At 42.6% G+C, this 21,409-nt stretch overlaps 1 protein-coding gene across 5 annotated transcripts in view; it reads left to right on the top strand.

Moving 5' to 3' along the window:
* Positions 1–21,409, top strand: part of LOC125460853 (monocarboxylate transporter 2-like) — a 318,309-nt gene that overhangs the window by 126,007 nt on the left and 170,893 nt on the right. For 3 of the 5 annotated variants that reach the window (XM_048548972.2, XM_048548971.2, XM_059652551.1), the window contains one exon: positions 1,636–11,466. The exons of the other annotated variants lie outside the window; for them this stretch is intronic. In XM_048548972.2, the coding sequence (XP_048404929.1) occupies positions 1,636–1,901 (266 nt within the window). In that variant the 3' untranslated portion in view covers positions 1,902–11,466. Of the gene's footprint in view, positions 1–1,635; positions 11,467–21,409 lie in introns of those variants that run through there. 5 annotated transcript variants of the gene reach the window in all.

Genomic DNA, 21,409 nt, shown 5'->3' with positions numbered 1-21,409 from the left:
ACCCCTCTCCCATGGAGGTACATTGACTTTTGTTATCGCCAGAAGATGTTAGGGGAGAAGAGGTTAATTCAGCACCCCACTTTTTTTAAAAATTTGTTCTGAGGATGCAGGCATCATGATTAAGACCAGTATCTGTTGCCAGTCCCTAATCATTCCACAGAGCAGTTAAGAATCAATCGCATTGCTGTGCGTCTAGAGTCACATACAGGAGCAGTGTGGAGGAAGAGACCAGTGAAATGCATATAATGATGTAGTAGTGAGACAATGCACAAGAGAGCTGTGTTCAGTTACCTGTCTGTTTGTGTATAGAATCTGTATGTACGTATAATACAATAGAATGTTACAGTACTGAAGGGAGTGATAAAGCTTTATTCGAAGATAGAAAGATCTAGCAATGCTAAAGACCAGAAATCTAGCAGCTTAATCAAAAGGGATCAGTCTCAAATTTTATGTGTGGACACCTAAAGCCCAGAAAAGCAAGAGATGTCCCTCTGTACCCTCAAAGCATACTAAAACCTAGAATCATCTCATAGCATGCCAACATTGGTTTTAGTATGTCAAAGCATTAAACATAGAAAATAGGCGCGGGTTTGATTAGATTCCCTACGGTGTGGAAACAGGCCCTTCGGCCCAACAAGTCCACACTGCCTCTAGAAGCATCCCACCCAGACCCATTCTCCTATAACCCACACACCCCTGAACTCTACAGGCAATTTAGCATGGCCAATCCACCTAGCCTGCACATGTTTGGACTGTGGGAGGAAACTGGAGTACCTGGAGGAAACCCACGCAGACACGGGGAGAATGTGCAAACTCCACGCAGTTGCCCAAGGGTGGAATCAAGCCTGGGTCCCTGGTGCTGTGAGGCTGCAGTGCTAATCACTGAGCCACCGTGCCACCCTTTGAGCCTATGCTGCCATTCACTATGATCATGACCAATCATCCAACACAGTACTCTGTCCCTTTTTTAGAACATAGAACAGTACAGCATAGGAACGGGCCCTTCGGCCCACAATGTTGTGCCAAACATTAGCCAAATTAAACTATCTTTTCTGCCTGCCCTGAGTCTTTATCCCTTCATTTATTCAGATGCTTATCGAAAAGTCCCTTAAATGCTCTATCATGTCTGCGTCCACCACCACTCCTGGCAAAGCGTTCCAGACGCCTACCACTGTCTGTGTTAAAAAAACTTTCCCCTCACATCTCCTTTGCAGGTTCCCCCTCTCGCCTTAAATACAAGTCCCCTAGTTTTTGACATTTCAAATCTGGGAGAAAGATTCTGACCATCAACCCTATCTCGCATCTCACCATACTCTTTGATCTGTTTAGACCCCTAAGAACTTTATCGACCTCCTTCCTGAAAACTTTCAATGTTTTGCCCTCAACCCTTTTATGTGGCAAGGAATTCCACAGGCTCCCCACTCTCTGGGTGAAGAAATTTCTCCACATCTCAGTCCTAGTTTTATGTAATATCAGCCAGAAAATTCAAGCCTGGCTTTGTAAGTCGGTTTTCTGACCAACCTCGCCAAGAAAATCCCTTTAATCTCTATGGTTTGTTCATTATTTTGTTTTAGATGTTCTGGATGAGTTACAATTCATTTGTTAAACACACAAAAAAACATTATTGTCTTTCAGGATGGCTGGTAGATATAACTCATGACTACAAGTACATGTACCTAGTGTGTGGAAGCATTGTGATCGTAGCGAGCGTCTTTTTATTCATTGCAAATGCCATCAACTACCGGCTTTTGGAGAAGGAGAAGAAGATGGAGGAGGAAAAGACAAAGCCTCCAATCGATGATGCAGAACTCAATGATATCTGTGATAATGGCACTGATGATATTGAAATTAATCCCCAGATGTTAATGGGAATGTCTTCTGAGAAGGAAACTAATATTTAACACGACCCGATGTTGTGCGTATGCACTTGGATATGAGTGTCAAAATTTTCATTTCACTTCAGAAGGTGGGCATGTCAACAACGGGTAGGTATTTTCTGCTGCATAAACACTTCATTGAACCTGTCGTCCCTTTGAAGCCTCACATTTTACCCAAGCTTAAAGTCCTTTAGGGGGCATCACAGATGATTCTGCTGCTGCCCTGCACTGTTAATGAAATATGCCTCATTTATCGAGGCACGAAGGTTTGATGCATTTCTAAGGATTAAACTGGAGGGAGACAAATCTCCATCAACCCATTCCGTCCAAATGCTCACCTTTATAAGCTGCCACTGTGCAGCTATTTTGAACCCTTATCGTAATTGTTGCTGCTAAGCAATTTTAATAGTACAGCAACTCAGCAAAATAAATGGACCCAGTAGTATGTTCCCTATTGAATTCAATTTAATGTTACTATGCACTATATATTTTAAAAAATTTATAACCGGTCTATGATGTCTGTGCTGGGAACGGCATAAATTAAAATGTTCAAACTCTGTAGAGGTGCAGAGTCAGACTGCAAGCAAAAGAATCAGTAGTGTCTGGTTCATTCAGAAGAGGGCAGTAGATTAAGAATAATTGACGATATTCTCCTGTTCCGCCCCATACAAAAGATGACCCTTCCTAATCAAATCTCTATGGACTTGAAACCAACCTTTCATTAAGTTTGACTTTCAAGAAAGCTAATGTTCTTTTGTTTTGCGATTAGATAGATTAAAGTCTAGTAAATGAAATAAATTGAGCTCTGCCACTCAAAAAGATTTTAACCAGATACAAGAAAGAGCTTGAGGGACAAAGGCCGTTAAGCCTAGATTTTCTAATCAATGTTGTTTTAACACTGGTGATAACCTCTTTAATTTTAAAATAATACCAATCAGAAAATCTAAGCTCGAGTCTTCATCTGAAAATGAAATCGATGTTGAAATACTCTAGAGTTTAAGGCTCTGAAGTGAAATGAATTTTGACCAATTCTTAATGACAGTCAGCTCACAGCACCACACTGCCTGATATTTTAGCATCAATTGATGCAATGTCAAACTTTGTCTGATAATTGCTCCTGTGAAGTGCCTTAAGGCATTTTTCTACACTAAAGGGGCAAAATAAATGCAAGTTGTTGGTGCTATAAATTGGCAAACTCACTCCTAAGCCACAGGTTAGCTAATATTAAATGGATAAATAGCATTAGCCCAGACTTCTGAGAGTGCAGGGATATTTTATCTGGGCAATAACTGCACCCTTTTTGACCTGAAGGTGCTCAGCGAAGACACTGGGCGCCTAAATACTAAAATGTTCCATTATGTCATGTCCAAAGCTTCTCTTTACCATCAACATATAAGTCACAAAAGAAAAGCCTTAGCATTTTCTTAAAGACTTTTGTGTAACTATCCTACTAAACTGGATTGATGCCATTAGATCTGATTTTAACTAAAGTTTGTAGGATGCAGTCTAAATACTTCTTGTTATGGTATTTCAAGACACCAAACAGAATTTTGTGATGGAACAGTTTTTATTTTCTAACAAATACCTGTTATGTAATAAGGTTCACATTTTAACCGGTGTAACAGTGAGGCCTCAGTACAGAGTAAACACAGCTCATATCATGTTGATGTAAAAAATTGCAACAGAGCATCCAACTGCAACTCTCACTTCCTGTCCTCTGTTAGGGAGTGTCTGTATGTTGCCGAACCTCTTCATACAGCAATACAGCTGGGAATGATCACTAGCAACTTGGTGATAACTGGGCGTGGTCTCAATCTACTGCGTCATTGCTGACTCGAGTTAATGTAATCTTATACATTGATCTCACTGACAGTGCGACTAGATGGAATAATTCCTAAATTTAGCACTACCTCTTGCCTTCTGTAGTAAGATTTCACCTAGTAACCAGGGTAATTCTCAAAGTACCTACAGTATTTGATGTGAAAATACTGACAATCTTGTGCAGTTTCTATCGGAATATTAAGACACACACTGTACGAGGTAACTCAAAGCTGACATACTGGACAGGAAACTGGAAGTTTAGTTTCTGCAGGACACCTTAAGGGCTTCCAAAATCATGTGAGCTGTAAAAAGCAGCTTTGCACTTGGATTCTGTCAGTTCTTCATTCAGCTAGTTGGCTCACAATTATCTGCAGTTTGATTTAGCAGACACGAGGATGGAGCGTTCAATACACTGTTTGTTATGAAGCAAATGTGCTGGAGTAATGCCAGATACCAGATTTATTTTGCCACTTTCAACATGTTTTTTTCAGATACAGGCAGTGTATTATAATTTTAAGGTATGATGGAAATAGAAAGAAAGTTGACAACCTGGTCATCATCTACTGGTGACTACTATTACAGCCCAAAGCATCTTCTTTGAAATATTGTGGCTCATGACCCTTGATGCTGTACTTGGGCAATGCCATTCGCTCAAAGAAAGAAGTAATTTCTGGAGGTAAGTTGAGCCAACAGCAGTCATTTAGAGTAAAGAAGCGTTGCTGCTCATTGAAGTCCGAAGTGTCCTCTACTCTCCAGTAAATGATAGCAACCAGCTTGTTGAGGAGAGGGAGTTATGAAGGACATTGTGGAGAAGGATGACTTCCTGTTAGATGGTGCTTGTGACTTTAAGCCTTGCTGTCTCACAAATGGGCATTAATTTTAATTCTCCCTCTGCCTCTGATGAGCTTTCTCTAATGCAGGATTTTGAAGACTGAAGGTTGGAGCTTATTGACCAAATTCAGTGGCCATTTGGAGAAGAGATAAGACGTAGCTGTCACATATCCTTAGAAATCTTCACTGTGACAAATTGGTTATGTAGCAACTTTTTAAACCCAGTAAGGTAAAGTCACCATAACCCTAGCAGACTGTAGCACTACTCTGTCATTAATGAGAGATAACTGGTGGTGAGTTTAACTGAAGGCTCACTAGATCTCAGAAAAGGACAAGATGGAGAAAGTTGGACCTTCATGGTCACCTTGGCTGCTATGGGAACTGAACCCGTGCTGTTGGTGTCACTGTACATTGCAAACCAGCCATCCTGCCACTGAGCTAACCTGCTCCACTTAAGCTCAACAACTGTCACATATCTTAAGTATTTCCAGTATTAGAAATGTGTATTATCGATAGGCCTATATGGTAACTTCTTTTGCAGACACTTCTTGAAACTTACAAATCAATAGGCTACAATGCATGAAGCTCAGTGTTTGAGAAGTAACGTCTGTGGACTTTAAAGCAACTTCGGTTCAGAGCTGATGTTCCTTTCTAGAATGAAATAAAGACAGTGTAAGATCAGGAGTAAAATATCTTTTCCTCCACCTTTGTCAATAATTGAGACGAATGTTGGGTTTAATATAAGCAGAGCCAAGTATGATTGGTTAAGTTTAATGTTTGATCTGTTAATCCCAAATAGAACTTGAGACGCAGCGAATACACTGATGTCAAAAGTTGAAATAAAATGTCACAAGTCTTCATTGGCTAGCAACTCAAACAGAATTGCACTAAAGTGATGCATAACGATGAAGTTGCTATATAATAGCTATTCCAAAAGCACAAATTATAATGCAAGTACTCTCTTAACATCCATGTGAGTCTGATCATTTTAATTGTTGGAAGGTGCAAAACATACCTGTCACTTTCTAACAAACTGATACTCGGATTTGAGCAGGCATTGTCCTTTCAGACAGAGCATGTAAAATCTTTGCTTTCTCGGACCCTACGTGAGGGCTGGCATGTGATCAATTTGGCATTCCTATAATGGAGAAAGTAAGCTGGATCCCATCCCATTACATTCTTGGCACATCACAGACTTCAACAGTGGTGTCCTGACAAATCAGACGCTAAAAATGTACGGCTCATTAAGACCATTGGTGAAAGCCTGTTCTTCAGGGCATCCAACATCAAGAACACAATGATTACTTCTTGTAGGAGGTGTGAGCAGGAGAAAGGGGGCGATCAGGAAGCAAGGATAGAGAAGTGACTTTTAAAGGCTACTGCCGTGCACTCCCTTTCCCTTCCTCATCACTACTGTGGTTGACTCTTAACTGCCCTCTGGACAATTAGGAATGGGCAATAAATGCTGCCTAGCCAGTGATGCCCTCATCCCATGAATGAATAAAGAAAACAAAATTGCCACGAGATTGAAGCATCCAGAGACCCCTCTCAACCATATTTGCACCACTCCACCGCAACCCCTGGGTTATCAGTCGAGAGACCTGCCAGGGAGAAAGGTACTTGATAATAGTTGCTTGAGGCCCTTGAGTGGCCAAAAGCTGACCACTTAAAGGGTCTTAATTGCTGGCAAGTTGACAAACTCCCTAATGGATCTTTTCGCCCAGCTCTTACTTGATTAGATAGCGAGAAATAGGGCAGTACCTCTCAAAGGTCAATTATCTTCCCATTTGTCACCTCTCTCACCATCTGCAGGGGGGGCATGAATTGTGCCCTCAATGTGCAATTTATTGTCATCTCGATGATAAAGTGCAGAGGTTGCACAGTGCATCTGGCGTGCATTATTTAGTCCACTTCAACAGTATTTTTGATTGTTATCTGCCCTGTCTGTTTACACTCGAAGTAAGGCCTAGAAAATGAGATCAAAATGACCAAAAGCAGATCAGAGAAGGCCGACTCTGCCAAAATGTATTTCTATTTTCTGAAAAGTAAATCATTACTGCATTAACATCAAATGAAAACGAAGGTCGCTGCAGCGAGTGTCTGATTGTTACTGGATCAATTGGTTATGCCACAGAGAGGGGTGAATTAATTTCCTTCTGTGCATGTGAAGATGTTGAGAATGGATGAGAAGGCACTTATCAGAGGCTGGGAAGCCCACTGCGAGAGTTAGTGTTCGAAACAGAGACCATCATGTCAACGTTTAGAAATGGATTTATTTGACGGTTGCAGGAAGAGTGAATAAAAGAGACTGGAGGCAGGAAGGACACATCAGCTAAGGATGACTGGGCATGTGTAGGATAAATACCAATGTGACCTGGTTTGACCTCATTTGTTTCTTGTGATTTCTAAAGGTGGTTCAAGGTATCCTTGTCTTTCATACTTTGGTAGTCAATTTAGAGAACCACTGGTCTCAAAGGAGTGACTCAGGCTTTCCAACTAACAAAAGGGAAAGTGATTTCTTTCTGAACAACCTCAATATTAGCTTGCTCCATGCCGTCACAAGGAATTACCAGCTTCTCAGGATGCTTAAGAATTAGCAATAAATGCAGCCTTGCCAGCAACTCCCACTTCCCAAGAACAATTCCTCTGTGAGTGAATTACTTTGAGCACAGTACTGGAGCTGTAATTAGTTTTTCACACCAATAGCACCTTAAATCTTAACATCCACCTACAGACCCATGCCTGTGAGGAGGATAACAGAGCCCTGTATCTCTGTGCACAGCTACAGGGCTGAATTATTGTACATAGTGAGTTGGGAGAGACAATTTGTTCAATAACCAGCGTTCCAACCAATAACATGAGCTGTGTTTATGAAAATACTGATATTCTGTGCTTTCCTTCCGAGAAAATGAAAAGCTGCTGTAAAACAATCTTTGTAAATATCAGGGTGTGGCTCAGAGAAGTTATTGTAATGTATGTAATATCTTCTTCCAGTGTGTGTGTGTGTGTGTGTGTGTGTGTGTGTGTGTGTGTGTGTGTGTGTGTGTGTGTGTGTGTGTGTGTGTACACATTGGGTTAAACTACAAAATTATTGTGCCCATTCTTATTTAAACATAATAATGCATCTTCTTTATGAGCCCAATGTTTTTATTCAACCAGTTTCATAAAATTCTTTGTACAAAATTCTTTGATCCTACCTCCCTAAGACAACTCTTTCGAAGTTGTTAAAATTCTGTGATTAGTGTCAGGAGGCTTGTAGAATTAGTGTATGAATTTATCACAGATTCCATTGTTGCACACTTGAGTTTAAGTTCTTCCTGCACAGAAGAAGTTTGTTTTGAGAGTAGCTTAACTTTAAGGAGTTCAAAGAATTGGAATTCTTCTGGCTGTCATGTAATAACTTACAACAGCAACAATCTCTTTATAGCTATCTGGTCACTCAGGGCTCAACTCAGGTTGAAGTGAGGCTCAGACCACAAATCAAATGGCGTAATAACTGGATGCAGATGACTGAGGTCCAACTATAGGAATCCCAAATCAGGATAAATTGGGAGTCCCTTGAGGATAAAAATGTGTAAATTCACAGCGTTAAATTATGCTTATGAATTCCTTCGGGGGCATATGAAGGTGTTATGAATGTTGTAGATGGTCATGCTAGACTCAGATTAGTGTTTATTTCCACTGTCAAGCTAACACATGAGAAAGTAAGGGGTTTTGCTGCTTCTGTTCTTGAGAATATTGGATCTTGGTACTGGGGCCCAATGTTGGAGAAGTAATTCAATTCTGATGAAGAGTGACCTAGACTGGAAATATTAGCTTGCTCTCTTTCTAGAATACTTCCTGATCCACCATGATTTTCAGCATTTTTTACTTTTAGTACAGAATCCAGCATTTTCCCCTATAATTCCCAGTATCATTGTCCCTCATCCTGTTATCACATGAACAAGATAGAACAAATATTGATGGCACTTCATTGACTTAGCCTGTACATTTCATTAATTCTACCAATTGAGAAGCCAGCATTAAAGATTTGGAGTTAATTGCAAGATATTGAATAGATTTGTGCACTTTTCAAAGAGAATGGAATATCTAGCACTGGAAGGCTATTTTTATTTATTTAGAAGTATTGATACGAATATTTAGTTTAAGTACGTTCATAAAATTATTCTACTGTAACAAATTTCTAGCAACAGTTCTTGTGACAAATTGAAGCCTGACATTGTAATTGTTGTTTTGCATGGGTGGATTCAATGCAGTACTCGGTGCTTCAAATAGATTCACAATTTTTCTTTTTTTTAATTATGGCACAGCAAATATGACACTCTGAAACTTTCATTTCTTTTAGCTATATCAGGAAGGTATGCGTCATGAACAGTATCGATAAACCCAGAAGTCATTCTTGTCCCTCGTATTTTTATTGATATATCTATTAATAGTTTGTAAAGACTAAATTAATGTTTAAAATTTCTTCCACTCCTTTTTACTCTAAATGCAATAATTTGATGGTGTAGCACTATGAATTGGTTGCTAACAACTGTACTCACATTAAATGTGGCAAAGCCACTGTCAAATATAAATTGAAACTCACGCATCTGTAGTTAAAACTGCACTTGTTGGTATTTACATAACAACCGTTTCTTGTGGGACCAGTCTTGTTTATACTTTTGTAGCAAATAGCCTACAAACAAGAAAGAATTAACAAAGACCTTTTGAGTCAAATAGAGAGTACTTCCTATGGGGGTTGTCACGTTCACTGCTATCATTTCAGAAGCCTGGTGAGAACCCCATGAGAGACAGTGTAAATTCTATTTACACCATTCCTCTGGGATCTCAACCACTTTCTGCCGAATCTAGTAGAGGATGCTGGGAACCTCCCCCACCCCTCCAACTGCAAATTTTATCCAAGGTCTGTCACTTGTGGCAGTAGCAGGGAAACAATCGGAAAGCCTGGTCTTCTTGAATGAATTGATCTTGATGCTTCCATGCAGAAAGGAGAATGACACAAGTCTTGTCTGCAATCCACCTTTCTATCTAGCGTCAGTCTTTCTGCTGGGACTAGGAATGTTGTGACATATATTGATTTGTGAAAGCTAGCCGTGAACTCATATTTGTTTTATTGATTAGTCCAGGTACCTAAGCTTTAATAGGAATGCTTAAGAGCTGGATGTCCCATGTGTGTTACCAGGTCTCTAATGACGACACTCAAAGTAAATCTCTGTTAACTTGTGTACGTTTTGATATTGGAAGGATATGTTTCTGACTTCCTGTTGCCAGCGGTCAGTGTTAGAAATTGAGCTAATGTTTTGGACAGAACATTGTGTGGGCCACAGTTTTAAGATCGTTGCCCAATGGGGAGCTGTTGAGGAATCTAGAGGAAGGGGCCACGGTAAAGTTTAAAGTCACCATATTCCAACCAGACAAGAGGGATGCTCTTTCATTAAAGAGAACAACCGGTGCTGGTTTAACCATGCCTCAGGTGAGGGAGAGGTTGCGAAGGAAAACAGGGAAAATGGAACACAACTGATTTAGAACAAGAGGCCTGAGAAACCACTTTGTGCAGATGAGATTGAAGGCTGTGAGACAAACTGCCAAGCATATTGGTCAAGCCATAAACTATAATATTCATTCACAATCAGACTGATGGCTGAAAACAAAAGGGACAGAAGGAATGTTGTAAAGGGGTATACAAATGCTGTCAGTTAAGACCCAGTTTAGCATGGCTGGTTTCTGAGTTGGAACTTTTGTGTTTTTAAGGTATTCGCTGTTGTGGGCATGAAGTCAGGAAATTAGCCCTAAAGTGTTGCTATAAACCTGTTAAGAAAAGATCAAAGTATATGTAGTTTCTTGTCAAAATAAAATCATAATCCATACATATTTTGTGCCCATAAGTCTTTTGTCTGCTGAAACTATCTCAATGAAATAATTCCTAGATTATACTTAAAAAAAAATTACTTGTAATATATACACTCAGTAATATTAAAAAAAATGATAAAATGTTCCTTACCACCTGCTACAACCTGTAAATGGATTGCAAGAATGCTGGGTGGTGTGTTATTGAGAAAGCCAAAGCATGGATGATCTACTATTGCAGCCAATTAGGCCTTCAACTCTCTGAAGTTCATGAGTATTGTGTCTCCTGCCCCCAGGACTGGCATTTGATGTGGACTCTCAATATCGGGAGGTTTAGTGATTCTACCTGTGCAGGAATGAAAAAAAAAGCACAGTAAATACCCTGCACAAGCTGTTCATATTGTCAAATCACTGAATGACAGGGTTGCTAATTCAGGAGAAACCCTCTAATATAGTCAGGATTCAATTCGGCAAATGTGTAGCAAAAGTTCACGATGAAGGATGAATTAAAAGCCATAACATGTATTTATTTGTAAAGCAACTTTTTTTAAAAGAATCTAGTCGAGTGTTAATGCAGTGGCTCTGTCCCAAAGGTTGTACTTTATTAGGTATATCAGATGATAAGGCTGCACTGGCAATTTCCTTTCTTTATGACCTTAAAATGAAATTATTTTGTGCAAATGTATAAACTCCAAATGCAAAGCCATTTCTGGCTCAGGATATTTTATTTGTGGATCTCTTTCCCACTTTGTGCGGCCTATTTTTTTTGTAAAAAAAATGTTGTATTGCCTTTCTATGATTTGGTATTTAGCAATACGCTTAGGTATGAATTAAATACCAGATCTTGGGAAGAACTGGAAATGTAATTTAATAAGTTGGCAAACTGCCCACTCACAAAAGCAAACTGATCTGTATTCCTTTATGATTTTCAATATTTTATGTATCATTTATATTACTGTAAGCTTTTATCATCATACTTAGTTTTATTTTTATGCATTGAATAAAATGTTATTTGGTTTTCTATATTAAAACAATATCATCTATTGTCTTTCAGTTATAAATCATTTTAGCTCAGGGGCATCTTGAACAACAAGTAAGAATATTCCTGTTATTCACAAAATCTAATATTTTAATAAATACTTTGATTTTCTGATTATCTTGTGCCGTGATTTTGTTTCCAATAATGAGACAGAAGACTAATGCTTTGTCAGAGAGTTCCTTTCATATCCAAAGGCTGTATGAAGTGCTCCACAGTATTACTCCCAAAGTACAATCATTGGTGTTGACTTGAATAAGAAGGAAAATTGTGAAATTTAATACTGGGATATACAAGGTGTAGAGCTGGATGAACACAGCAGGTCAAGCAGCATCAGAGGAGCAGGAAAGCTGACGTTTTGGGCCAAGACCCTTCTTCTGAAGAAGGGTCTAGGCCTGAAACATCAGCCTTCCTGTTCCTCTGATGCTGCTTTGCCCGCTGTGTTCATCCAGCTCGACACCATGTTATCTCAGATTATCCAGCATTGGCAGCTCCCACTATCTCTGAAACAAATTTAAGACTGGAGTGGCTTTACGATGAGAAAGAGAGAGAGAAAATGGAAACATTGATTGGTAAAATGGTGAATCTCTACAGAATAGTTGTAAGAGTATATTGGGAGTACTGCCTGCAGCATTGGGCTGCACACACAAGGATACAGGACAGATTCATTAAATACTTTCTTTTATGAGAAGATACAAATAAAAGCCCAGGTACAATCCATTGGAATGTGTCTCATTCAAAGCTATTTCTCTGTGACTTACAATGTAACAGGACGACATGTATAGAGCATCTAAATTTACTGAAATAAGTCATCAGTACAGAATTTCAATCATGTGGGATGTCAATAGTCTTAAAATTGGTTGTTCAGAGGATTAAAGAAGATAAGGAGATGGCGGTCCTACAAAATGTGCAGGACTCTTTTCTAACTCAGAATATTTTGTTATTTATTCATGGGATGTGGGTGTCATTGGCTGGACCAAATTTTTTTGCCCATCCCTAATTGCCCAGAGGGTAAGAGGTGACACATTGCTATGGGTCTGGAGTCATGTATAGGCCAGACTAGGTAGGGTCAGCAGATTTCCTTCCCTAAGGAGCATTGGTAAACCAGACAGGATTCTCCAACGATGTCAATAGCTTAGTGGCCATTATTAGATACTTAATTCCAGATTTTTATTAAACTCAAATTCTATTATCTGCTGTGGTGGGATTTGAACCCACCATTACCTGGGTTTCTAGATTAATTATCTAGCAATAATAATAGGCATCACATCCCCAACAAGGGAGAATTTATGAATAGGTCGAGTACTGAAGAATGAAATAGTGCCATTAAGAGAAGTAACAGTAGAGGAACATCTAGGTACTACTGACCATAATATAATGTGTTTGAAGTTAACAACTGAGGAGGATGTAATAGGTTAGAGGAACATTGGTTTTATGGGCCTGAGAATAATTTTGGGAAAACAAAACGAATAGCAAAACTGACAAACAGTGCCTCCTACCTTCCCTCGAGCCTAACCCTCCCTCCACTGACCCCTTCACCCGCTTCCAACACAAGTCCTCCTCCTGGACACCACCCCCAGGCCTCCTACCCTCCCTCGACCGCTTCATCTCTAACTGCCATCGAGACATTAACCACCTCAACGTCTCCACCCCTCTCACCCACTCCAACCTCTCCCCCGCAGAATGGGCAGCCCTGCGCTCCCTCTGCTCCAACCCCAACCTCACCATCAAACCCGCAGACAAGGGTGGCGCAGTGGTAGTATGGCGCACTGACCTCTACATCGCCGAGGCCAGACGCCAACTCTCCAACACCACCTCCTACCGCCCCCTCGATCATGACCCCACACCCGAGCACCAAGCCATCATGTCCAACATCATTCATGACCTCATCACCTCAAGGGACCTCCCACCCACAGCCTCCAACCTCATTGTTCCCCAACCCCGCACGGCCCGTTTCTACCTCCTTCCCAAAATCCACAAACCTGCCTGCCCTGGTCGACCCATCGTCTCAGCCTGCTCCTGCCCCACCGAACTCATCTCCACCTATCTGGACTCCATTTTCTCCCCTTTGATCCAGGAACTCCCCACCTATGTCCGTGACACCACCCACGCCCTCCACCTCCTCCAGGGCTTCCAATTCCCTGGCCCCCAACACCTCATTTTCACCATGGACGTCCAGTCCCTATACACCTGTATTCCGCATGCAGATGGCCTCAAGGCCCTCTGCTTCTTCCTGTCCCACAGGCCAGACCAGTCCCCCTCCACCGACACCCTCATCCGCCTAGCCAAACTTGTCCTCACCCTCAACAGCTTCTCTTTCGATTCCTCCCACTTCCTACAGACTAAGGGGGTGGCCATGGGCACCCGCATGGGCCCCAGCTATGCCTGCCTCTTTGTAGGTTACGTGGAACAGTCCCTGTTCCGCACCTACACAGGCCCCAAACCCCACCTCTTCCTCCGTTACATTGATGACTGTATCGGCGCCGCCTCTTGCTCCCCAGAGGAACTCGAACAGTTCATCCACTTCACCAACACCTTCCACCCCAACCTTCAGTTCACCTGAGCCATCTCCAGCACATCCCTCACCTTCCTGGACCTCTCAATCTCCATCTCAGGCAACCAGCTTGTAACTGATGTCCATTTCAAGCCCACTGACTCCCACAGCTACCTAGAATACACCTCCTCCCACCCACCCTCCTGCAAAAATTCCATCCCCTATTTCCAATTCCTCCGCCTCTGACGCATCTGCTCCCACGATGAGGCATTCCACTCCCACACATCCCAGATGTCCAAGTTCTTCAAGGACCGCAACTTTCCCCCCACAGTGGTCGAGAACGCCCTTGACCACGTCTCCCGCATTTCCCGCAACATATCCCTCACACCCTGCCCCCACCACAACCGCGCAAAGAGGATCCCCCTCATTCTCACGCACCACCCCACCAATCTCCGGATACAATGCATCATCCTCCGACAATTCCGCCATCTACAATCCGACCCCACCACCCAAAACATTTTTCCATCCCCACCCCTGTCTGCTTTCCGGAGAGACCACTCTCTCCGTGACTCCCTTGTTCGCTCCACACTGCCCTCCAACCCCACCACACCCGGCACCTTCCCCTGCAACCACAGGAAATGCTAGACTTGCCCCCACACCTCCTCCCTCACCCCTATCCCAGGCCCCAAGATGACTTTCCACATTAAGCAGAGGTTCACCTGCATATCTGCCAATGTGGTATACTACATCCACTGTACCCGATGTGGCTTCCTCTACATTGGGGAAACCAAGCGGAGGCTTGGGGACCGCTTTGCAGAACACCTCCGCTCGGTTCGCAATAAACAACTGCACCTCCCAGTCGCAAACCATTTCCACTCCCCCTCCCATTCTTTAGATGACATGTCCATCATGGGCCTCCTGCAGTGCCACAATGATGCCACCCGAAGGTTGCAGGAACAGCAACTCATATTCCGCTTGGGAACCCTGCAGCCCTATGGTATCAATGTGGACTTCACCAGCCTCAAAATCTCCCCTTCCCCCACCGCATCCCAAAACCAGCCCAGTTCGTCCCCTCCCCCCACTGCACCACACAACCAGCCCAGCTCTTCCCCTTCCCCCACTGCATCCCAAAACCAGTCCACCTGTCTCTGCTTCCCTAACCTGTTCTTCCTCTCACCCATCCCTTCCTCCCACCCCAAGCCGCACCTCCGTCTCCTACCTCCTAACCTCATCCCACCTCCTTGACCTGCCCGTCTTCCCTGGACTGACCTATCCCCTCCCTACCTCCCCACCTATACTCTCCTCTCCACCTATCTTCTTTTCTCTCCATCTTCGATCTGCCTCCCCCTCTCTCCCTATTTATTCCAGAACCCTCACCCCATCCCCCTCTCTGATGAAGGGTCTAGGCCCGAAACGTCAGCTTTTGTGCTCCTGAGATGTTGCTGGGCCTGCTGTGTTCATCCAGCCTCACATTTCATTATCTTAGTGTGGTAGAAAAGCAGTGTTTAAAGCAGTGATTAAAGCAGTGTTCAATCGGGTCCAAGAAAAATATGTTTTGCAATAAACCCGAATGAGACTTCACAGATGGATAAAGACCTAGTGAATGCTGACGGTAAGGAAAGAGGCTTATGTTATTTCTGTGAATAATAAAAGACAAAGCATGATGAAAACTGAACACTAAAAGATGAGGAAAAAGGCAGTTTGAAAAAACCATTAACAAGGTAAAGACCCTAAACTGGGCGTTCCCAATGTACATCCTGCGGGCCACTTACCACAGACCCAGTGCCTGCTTCACTGATAGATGAATTCACAGCTCATTCATAAGGGTCCCATAATTAATGATTACATATCCATAAATGAGAAGGTTCACAGGCCAGGAGAAAAATAATGAAAGGGAAAAGTCATTTTTGTAAGTTTTGTTCATTTTATATTTGAAGCCGGAGTTTCATACAGACATAGAATCCCTAGCGTGGGGAAGCAAGCCATTCAGCCCATCATGTCTGCACCAACCTTCCAAAGGGCATCTCCTACCCTATCCCCGTAACGCCACATTTCCCATGGCCAATCTACCTCACCTCCGCATCTTTGAACTGTGGGAGGAAACCCACACAGGCACAGGGAGAATGCACAAACTCCACACATGGCAGTCACCTGAGGGTGAAATCGAACCTGCTTTCTGTCACTGTGATGCAGCAAATGCTAACCGCTAAGCCACCTTGCCCTTCCTCCCTAAAGGGCATTAGTGAACCTGATAGGCTTTTCCCCCTTAACAACCGACCCAAGATCATCATTGGACTCGTAATTCCAGATTTCTGCTGAATTACAAATTCCACCGTCTGCCATGGTGGTATTTGAACCCAGGTCCCCAGAACACGAGCTGAGTCTGGGTTAATAGTCCAGTGATAATACCACTAGGCCATCAACTGTCCTCACTGGGCCTGGTGCCCCAAAAAGCCTGATACCTGGAACCTTAAGCAGATTGGAAGCTGTGAACTGTGAGCAGATTGGGGCCTGCAGATATGAGCATCCTCAGGCACGGAGCTGCAAACAACCCAAGGCCTGGAGCCTCGGGCAGTGATACTGCGACTGGGTCTGTGAATAGGAGGTTTTCCGGATGACACTGGCCAAGGAGGGGGAGGAGATAAGATTTTCATCGCAGGGAGAAGTCAATGAGAGTCAGATGGAGGAGTGGAGCAGCAAGTGGTGCTGGCATGAGAGGGGTGACATGAGACGCCACCAGATTGGTCCTGTTGTTGACCTTTCATTTGAGTTTTAGTAAATAAATCACCTTTTACAATAGACAATAGGTGCAGGAGTAGGCCACTCGGCCCTTTGAGCCAGCACCACCATTCATTACGATCATGGCTCATCATCCACAATCAGTATCCTGTTCCTGCCTTATCCCCATAACCCTTGATTCCACTATCTTTAAGAGCTCTATCTATCTCTTTCTTGAAAGTATCCAGAGAGTTGGCCTCCACTGCCTTCTGGGGCAGAGCATTCCATACCAAATTGCATTTAAGACCCTCGGGTGAAGTAAAATACTTGGCCACCTTCTTTTCAAAACAAAATTTCATAAAATCCCTACAGTGTGGAAACAGGCCTTTCAGCCCAACAAATCCACACCAACCCTCAGAGTATTCCAACCCCTATCACCCACAGATCCCTGAACACTACGGGCAATTTGGCACGGCCAATCCACCTCACCCGCACTTTTTGGACTCGGAGAGGAAACCCACGCAGACACAGGGAGAATACGCAAACACCACACAGACAGTTGCTCGAGGCTGGAATCGAACTCACACCCAGCACTGTGAGGCAGCAGTGCCAGCCACTAAGCCATAGCGTGTTAGGTGGGGTAATGCCATTGGTAGAAGTGTTAGATTGCGAAGACACATGGGTTATTTTCTTTAAGTGGACAAAGTTAGACTAAATGGCAGGGGTGTGTGGGGGTAACAGAGAGGGATGTGGGGGTAACAGAGAGGGGTGTGGGGATAACAGAGAGGAGTGTGGGGATTACAGAGAGAGGTGTGGGGATAACAGAGAGGAGTGTGGGGGTAACAGGAAGGGGTGTGGGGGTAATAGGGAGAGGTATGGGGATAACAGTGAGGGGTGTGGAGTTGACAGAGAGAGGTGTGGGGGTAACAGAGAGAGGTGTGGCGTAGAGAAAAAATTGGAATAGATGAGGAAGGGGTAAAAGAGAGAGAGAAAGAAAGGTCAGTGTTGGAGAGGGAGAGAAGGATGGCAGGCTTTGAGAAGAAGAAACCCTAGGTTGAAAGTAAGCTCATTTCTGACCCCAACTTTCATGTGACTTCCATTGAGGTCAGCCCAGGCTGTGCTCCACCGGAGGCAGCCCAAGGCTCTGTGTTAGTTAACTTATCTCCTTGAGTCCAGTTGCCTTCCCTGGGGATTATAAATCAAGACTGTTTCCCCCCTCCCCTACAATTCCCTGGCCCCAACCTCTAGCTCAGGTTTTTTAAGAAAAAGGCAAAAATTGCCTTTATAATTAAACTTTTCTGTTCAGCACTAAAATGACAACTTCTAATAATGAGGGTCCAGAAGAGATTTACTAGGAAGTTGCAGGGTATGGAAGGTTTGAGTTATAAAGAAAAGCTGAATAGGCCGGGACTTTTGTCCCCTGGAGCATAGTAGCTTGAAAGGTGAAGTGTATAAAATAATGAGGGGTGTAAATAGAATTAATGGTAATTGTCTTTTCCAGAGGATAGGAGATTTCAAGACTCGGGGCCACATTTTTAAGGTGAGAGGAGAGAGATTTTCAGAAGACATGGGGGGCAATGTTTTTTATACAAAAAATATTTTGCATGTGGAATGAACTTCCTGAGCATGCGGGTGCAATTATAATACTTAAAAGACATTTGGTCAATTACATGAGTAGGAAGGTTTTGGAAGGATATGGACCAAGACCAGGCAAGTGGGGATGGTTTAGTTTGGGATTCTGTTCGGTATGGACTGGTTGGGCCAAAGGGTCTGTTTCCGTGTTGTATCACTCTATGACTCTGTGGCTCATGAAAATGATTATTGTTTTAGAATTTTTTAAAATGAAGTTCATGTTTTTTGTTGTGAAAACCATTATCTTTCTTTAATTTGCCCCATCGAAGGAAGACAAATATGGAAATGTGCCATCTCTCCCCCACCCTGCAATATCAGGTTAACTTATCAAGGAACACACAGAAATGAATAAAATAATTTACAGTCTGATAAACATAAAAAATCTGTCAGACTCTAAGGTAGAGATAAATTGGATAAAGTCACAAGCAGCGATGGGGAAATGGCAGAAATATTAAATAATTGCTTTGCTTCACTATTTACAATGGAGATGGATGAGGTGGATATTGTCATCAAAAGATGAGATTTAAAATGATATGGTCATATTTACAATAAAAGGGAGAAATATTAAATAAACAAAGGAAACGCAAACAGACCTAATTTAGGCTCAGATCGACTGCAATTGGTTTTTAATATCATCTCCAGAATGGAGAACAGTGACTGATTACCCATGCTTAATAACTCATTAGTGAAAGGCACAGCCCTGAAAACGAGCAGATAGCTATGTCCATATTGAAGAACAGAGATAGAATGTGTCCAGTAAATTGGCTGTAAGACAGAAACAGAGAGCGAGAGAGTAAATCTACTCAAAATGCCAGAAGGTAGACAGCGGGTGGAACATTATTTACATACAGATTTAGGCTTCAGAATCAAAAACACAATTTCTAAATTTATTTCAAAAATGGGGGAGATAGTTGACACTGTGAAGAACAGCAACAAATTGCTGTAAGTTGTTAAAAAAACTTGCAAAATAGGAGCATAATTGGCAAATGGATTTCACCAGAGATGTGTGAGGCATGACATTTGATAAGAAAACTAACCTCGCACATGGCTTAAATAAGAATCTAAATATGGTAGAGGAGCTGAGACATCTGGGACAGCACGTACACAAATCACTAAAAGAATCAATACAGGTTACTGAGGCCATTTGAAAATGAGTGTCAACCAAGTACGGAGGTTTGTTTCAGCAATAGTAGAAGTGGAGAATCGAGAAGTGATGCTAAGCTTGCATCAAACCCTTTTTTATATATAACAGTGCACTTCACATCGCAGTTCTTAAAAACTGGCAGCGAATGCTGGAGAAACCAAACACATTTGGCAACATCTGTGCAGAGAGAAACACAAGTAAACACTTCGAGCCTGATATGCCTCTTCCGCAGAACTGAAAGGTGTTGGAAATCTTTTTTAATGTATAGTTTTGAGAGAGGTGCAGGCGGAGTGCAAAAGTTGAAGGGGTTGTTCATGGTGGAGAGAGAGAAAAAGAGATATAAAATGGCTCTAAGTGTAAACTAAGAACAAAGTAGACAAGACAAGGCTATAAGAAGAAGGTGGGAGAAAATGTAAGAAAAATGGGGAACAGACATAATGCAGTCAGTTTCTGAAGTTATTGAATTCAATGTTGAAACCTTGAGGCTATAAGGTACCTAAGTGGAAAATGACGGGTTGTTCCTCGAGCTTGCTTTGTGCTTCATTGATACATAGCAGCAAGCCCCAGGACAGACAGCATGTATTCAGTTCTTGTTGTCATCTTAAGAAAAGAAAGTTGCCTTAGTCCCAGGGACTGTTCTCTCATTGGAGAGAGAGTGACAGATCACTGGTGATGAGTTTAACCTGAAGGTCACCCTGCCTCAGGCAATGTTGAGAAGGTCACTTCATGGTGACCTCAGCCAGCACAGAAATTGAGCCTGTAATGTTGGCATCACTGCATCAGAAACTAACTATCCAGCTAAATGAACAAGTAACCATCCTAAGATGCACTGCAAAGGAGGTGAAAATGATTCACAGCAATGATATCAAAGCACCAAGGTTGCACTTATAAAACAGGCAATGTTTCTTTGCTCTTGAAAAGCGAAGGTCAAGAGGTAATCTAATAGAGTGCTTTTAACATTATGAAAGCTTTTGATATAGCAGACCCAGAGACAATGCTTCCACTTGTGGGGAACAACATACCTAGAGGCCAACTATAAAATAGGCTGGCAGCATCTGTGAAGGAAAAAACAGCAGTTAACATTTTGGAGTTTTCTTTCTTTATTCATGAGATGAGGGTGTCGCTGGCCAGGCAGCATTTATTGCCCATCCCTAATTGCCCAGAGTCGATCACATTGCTATGGGTCTGGAGTCACATGTAAGCCAGGCCATGAAGGGTGGCAGTTTACTTCCCTAAAGGGCACTAGTAAACCAGATGAGTTTTTCCTGACAATTGACAATGGGTTCACGGTCATCATTAGACTGTTAATTCCAGATATTTGTCGAATTCAAATTCCACCATCTGCCATAGTGGAATTTGAACCCAGAACATTATCTGGGTCTCTGGAATAACAGTATATAATGATAATACCATCAGGCCATCGCCTCCTCTAAGAACTGGCTCTGCAGAAGGGTGACTGGATCAGAAACGTTAGCTCTGTTTTTAACTTTTCAGATGCTGCCAGGCTTTCCAGTAACTTCTGTTTTTGGCTCCTGATTTCCTACATCTGCAGTTCTTTTAGTTTTTAATATGATAGTCGCCAGGAAATCCCACAGGAAATTCAGAAGCAACCAATTCATCCAGAGAGGGTGGAGAACATGGAAATGACCACCACAGAGTGCGGATAAGACAAATGATACAGATGCATTGCAGCAGAAGTTAGGTAAGCATATTAGGGCAAACAAACTGGAATGGGCTAATAGATCTGGACGAGAATGGTGACACGGGGGCTCAGTGGTTAGCACCGCTGCTTCACAGCACCAGGGACCTAGGTTCAATTTCACTCTTGGGCAGCAGGTCTGTGTGAAGTTTGCACGTTCTCCCCGTGTCTGTCTGAATTTCCTCCCACAGTCGAAAGATGTGCAGGCAAGGTGGATTGGCCATTCTAAATTGCCCGTAGTGTTCAGGGATGAGTACATTAGGTGGGTTATGAGGAGATGGGTCTGGTTGGGATGCTGCAAGGGTTG

The sequence above is a fragment of the Stegostoma tigrinum genome, chromosome 18 (genome assembly GCF_030684315.1).
Source record: "Stegostoma tigrinum isolate sSteTig4 chromosome 18, sSteTig4.hap1, whole genome shotgun sequence".
Taxonomy (NCBI): domain Eukaryota; kingdom Metazoa; phylum Chordata; class Chondrichthyes; order Orectolobiformes; family Stegostomatidae; genus Stegostoma; species Stegostoma tigrinum.
The sequence above is the reverse complement of the archived record's forward strand: the minus strand, read 5'-3'. Positions and strand labels throughout refer to the sequence as shown.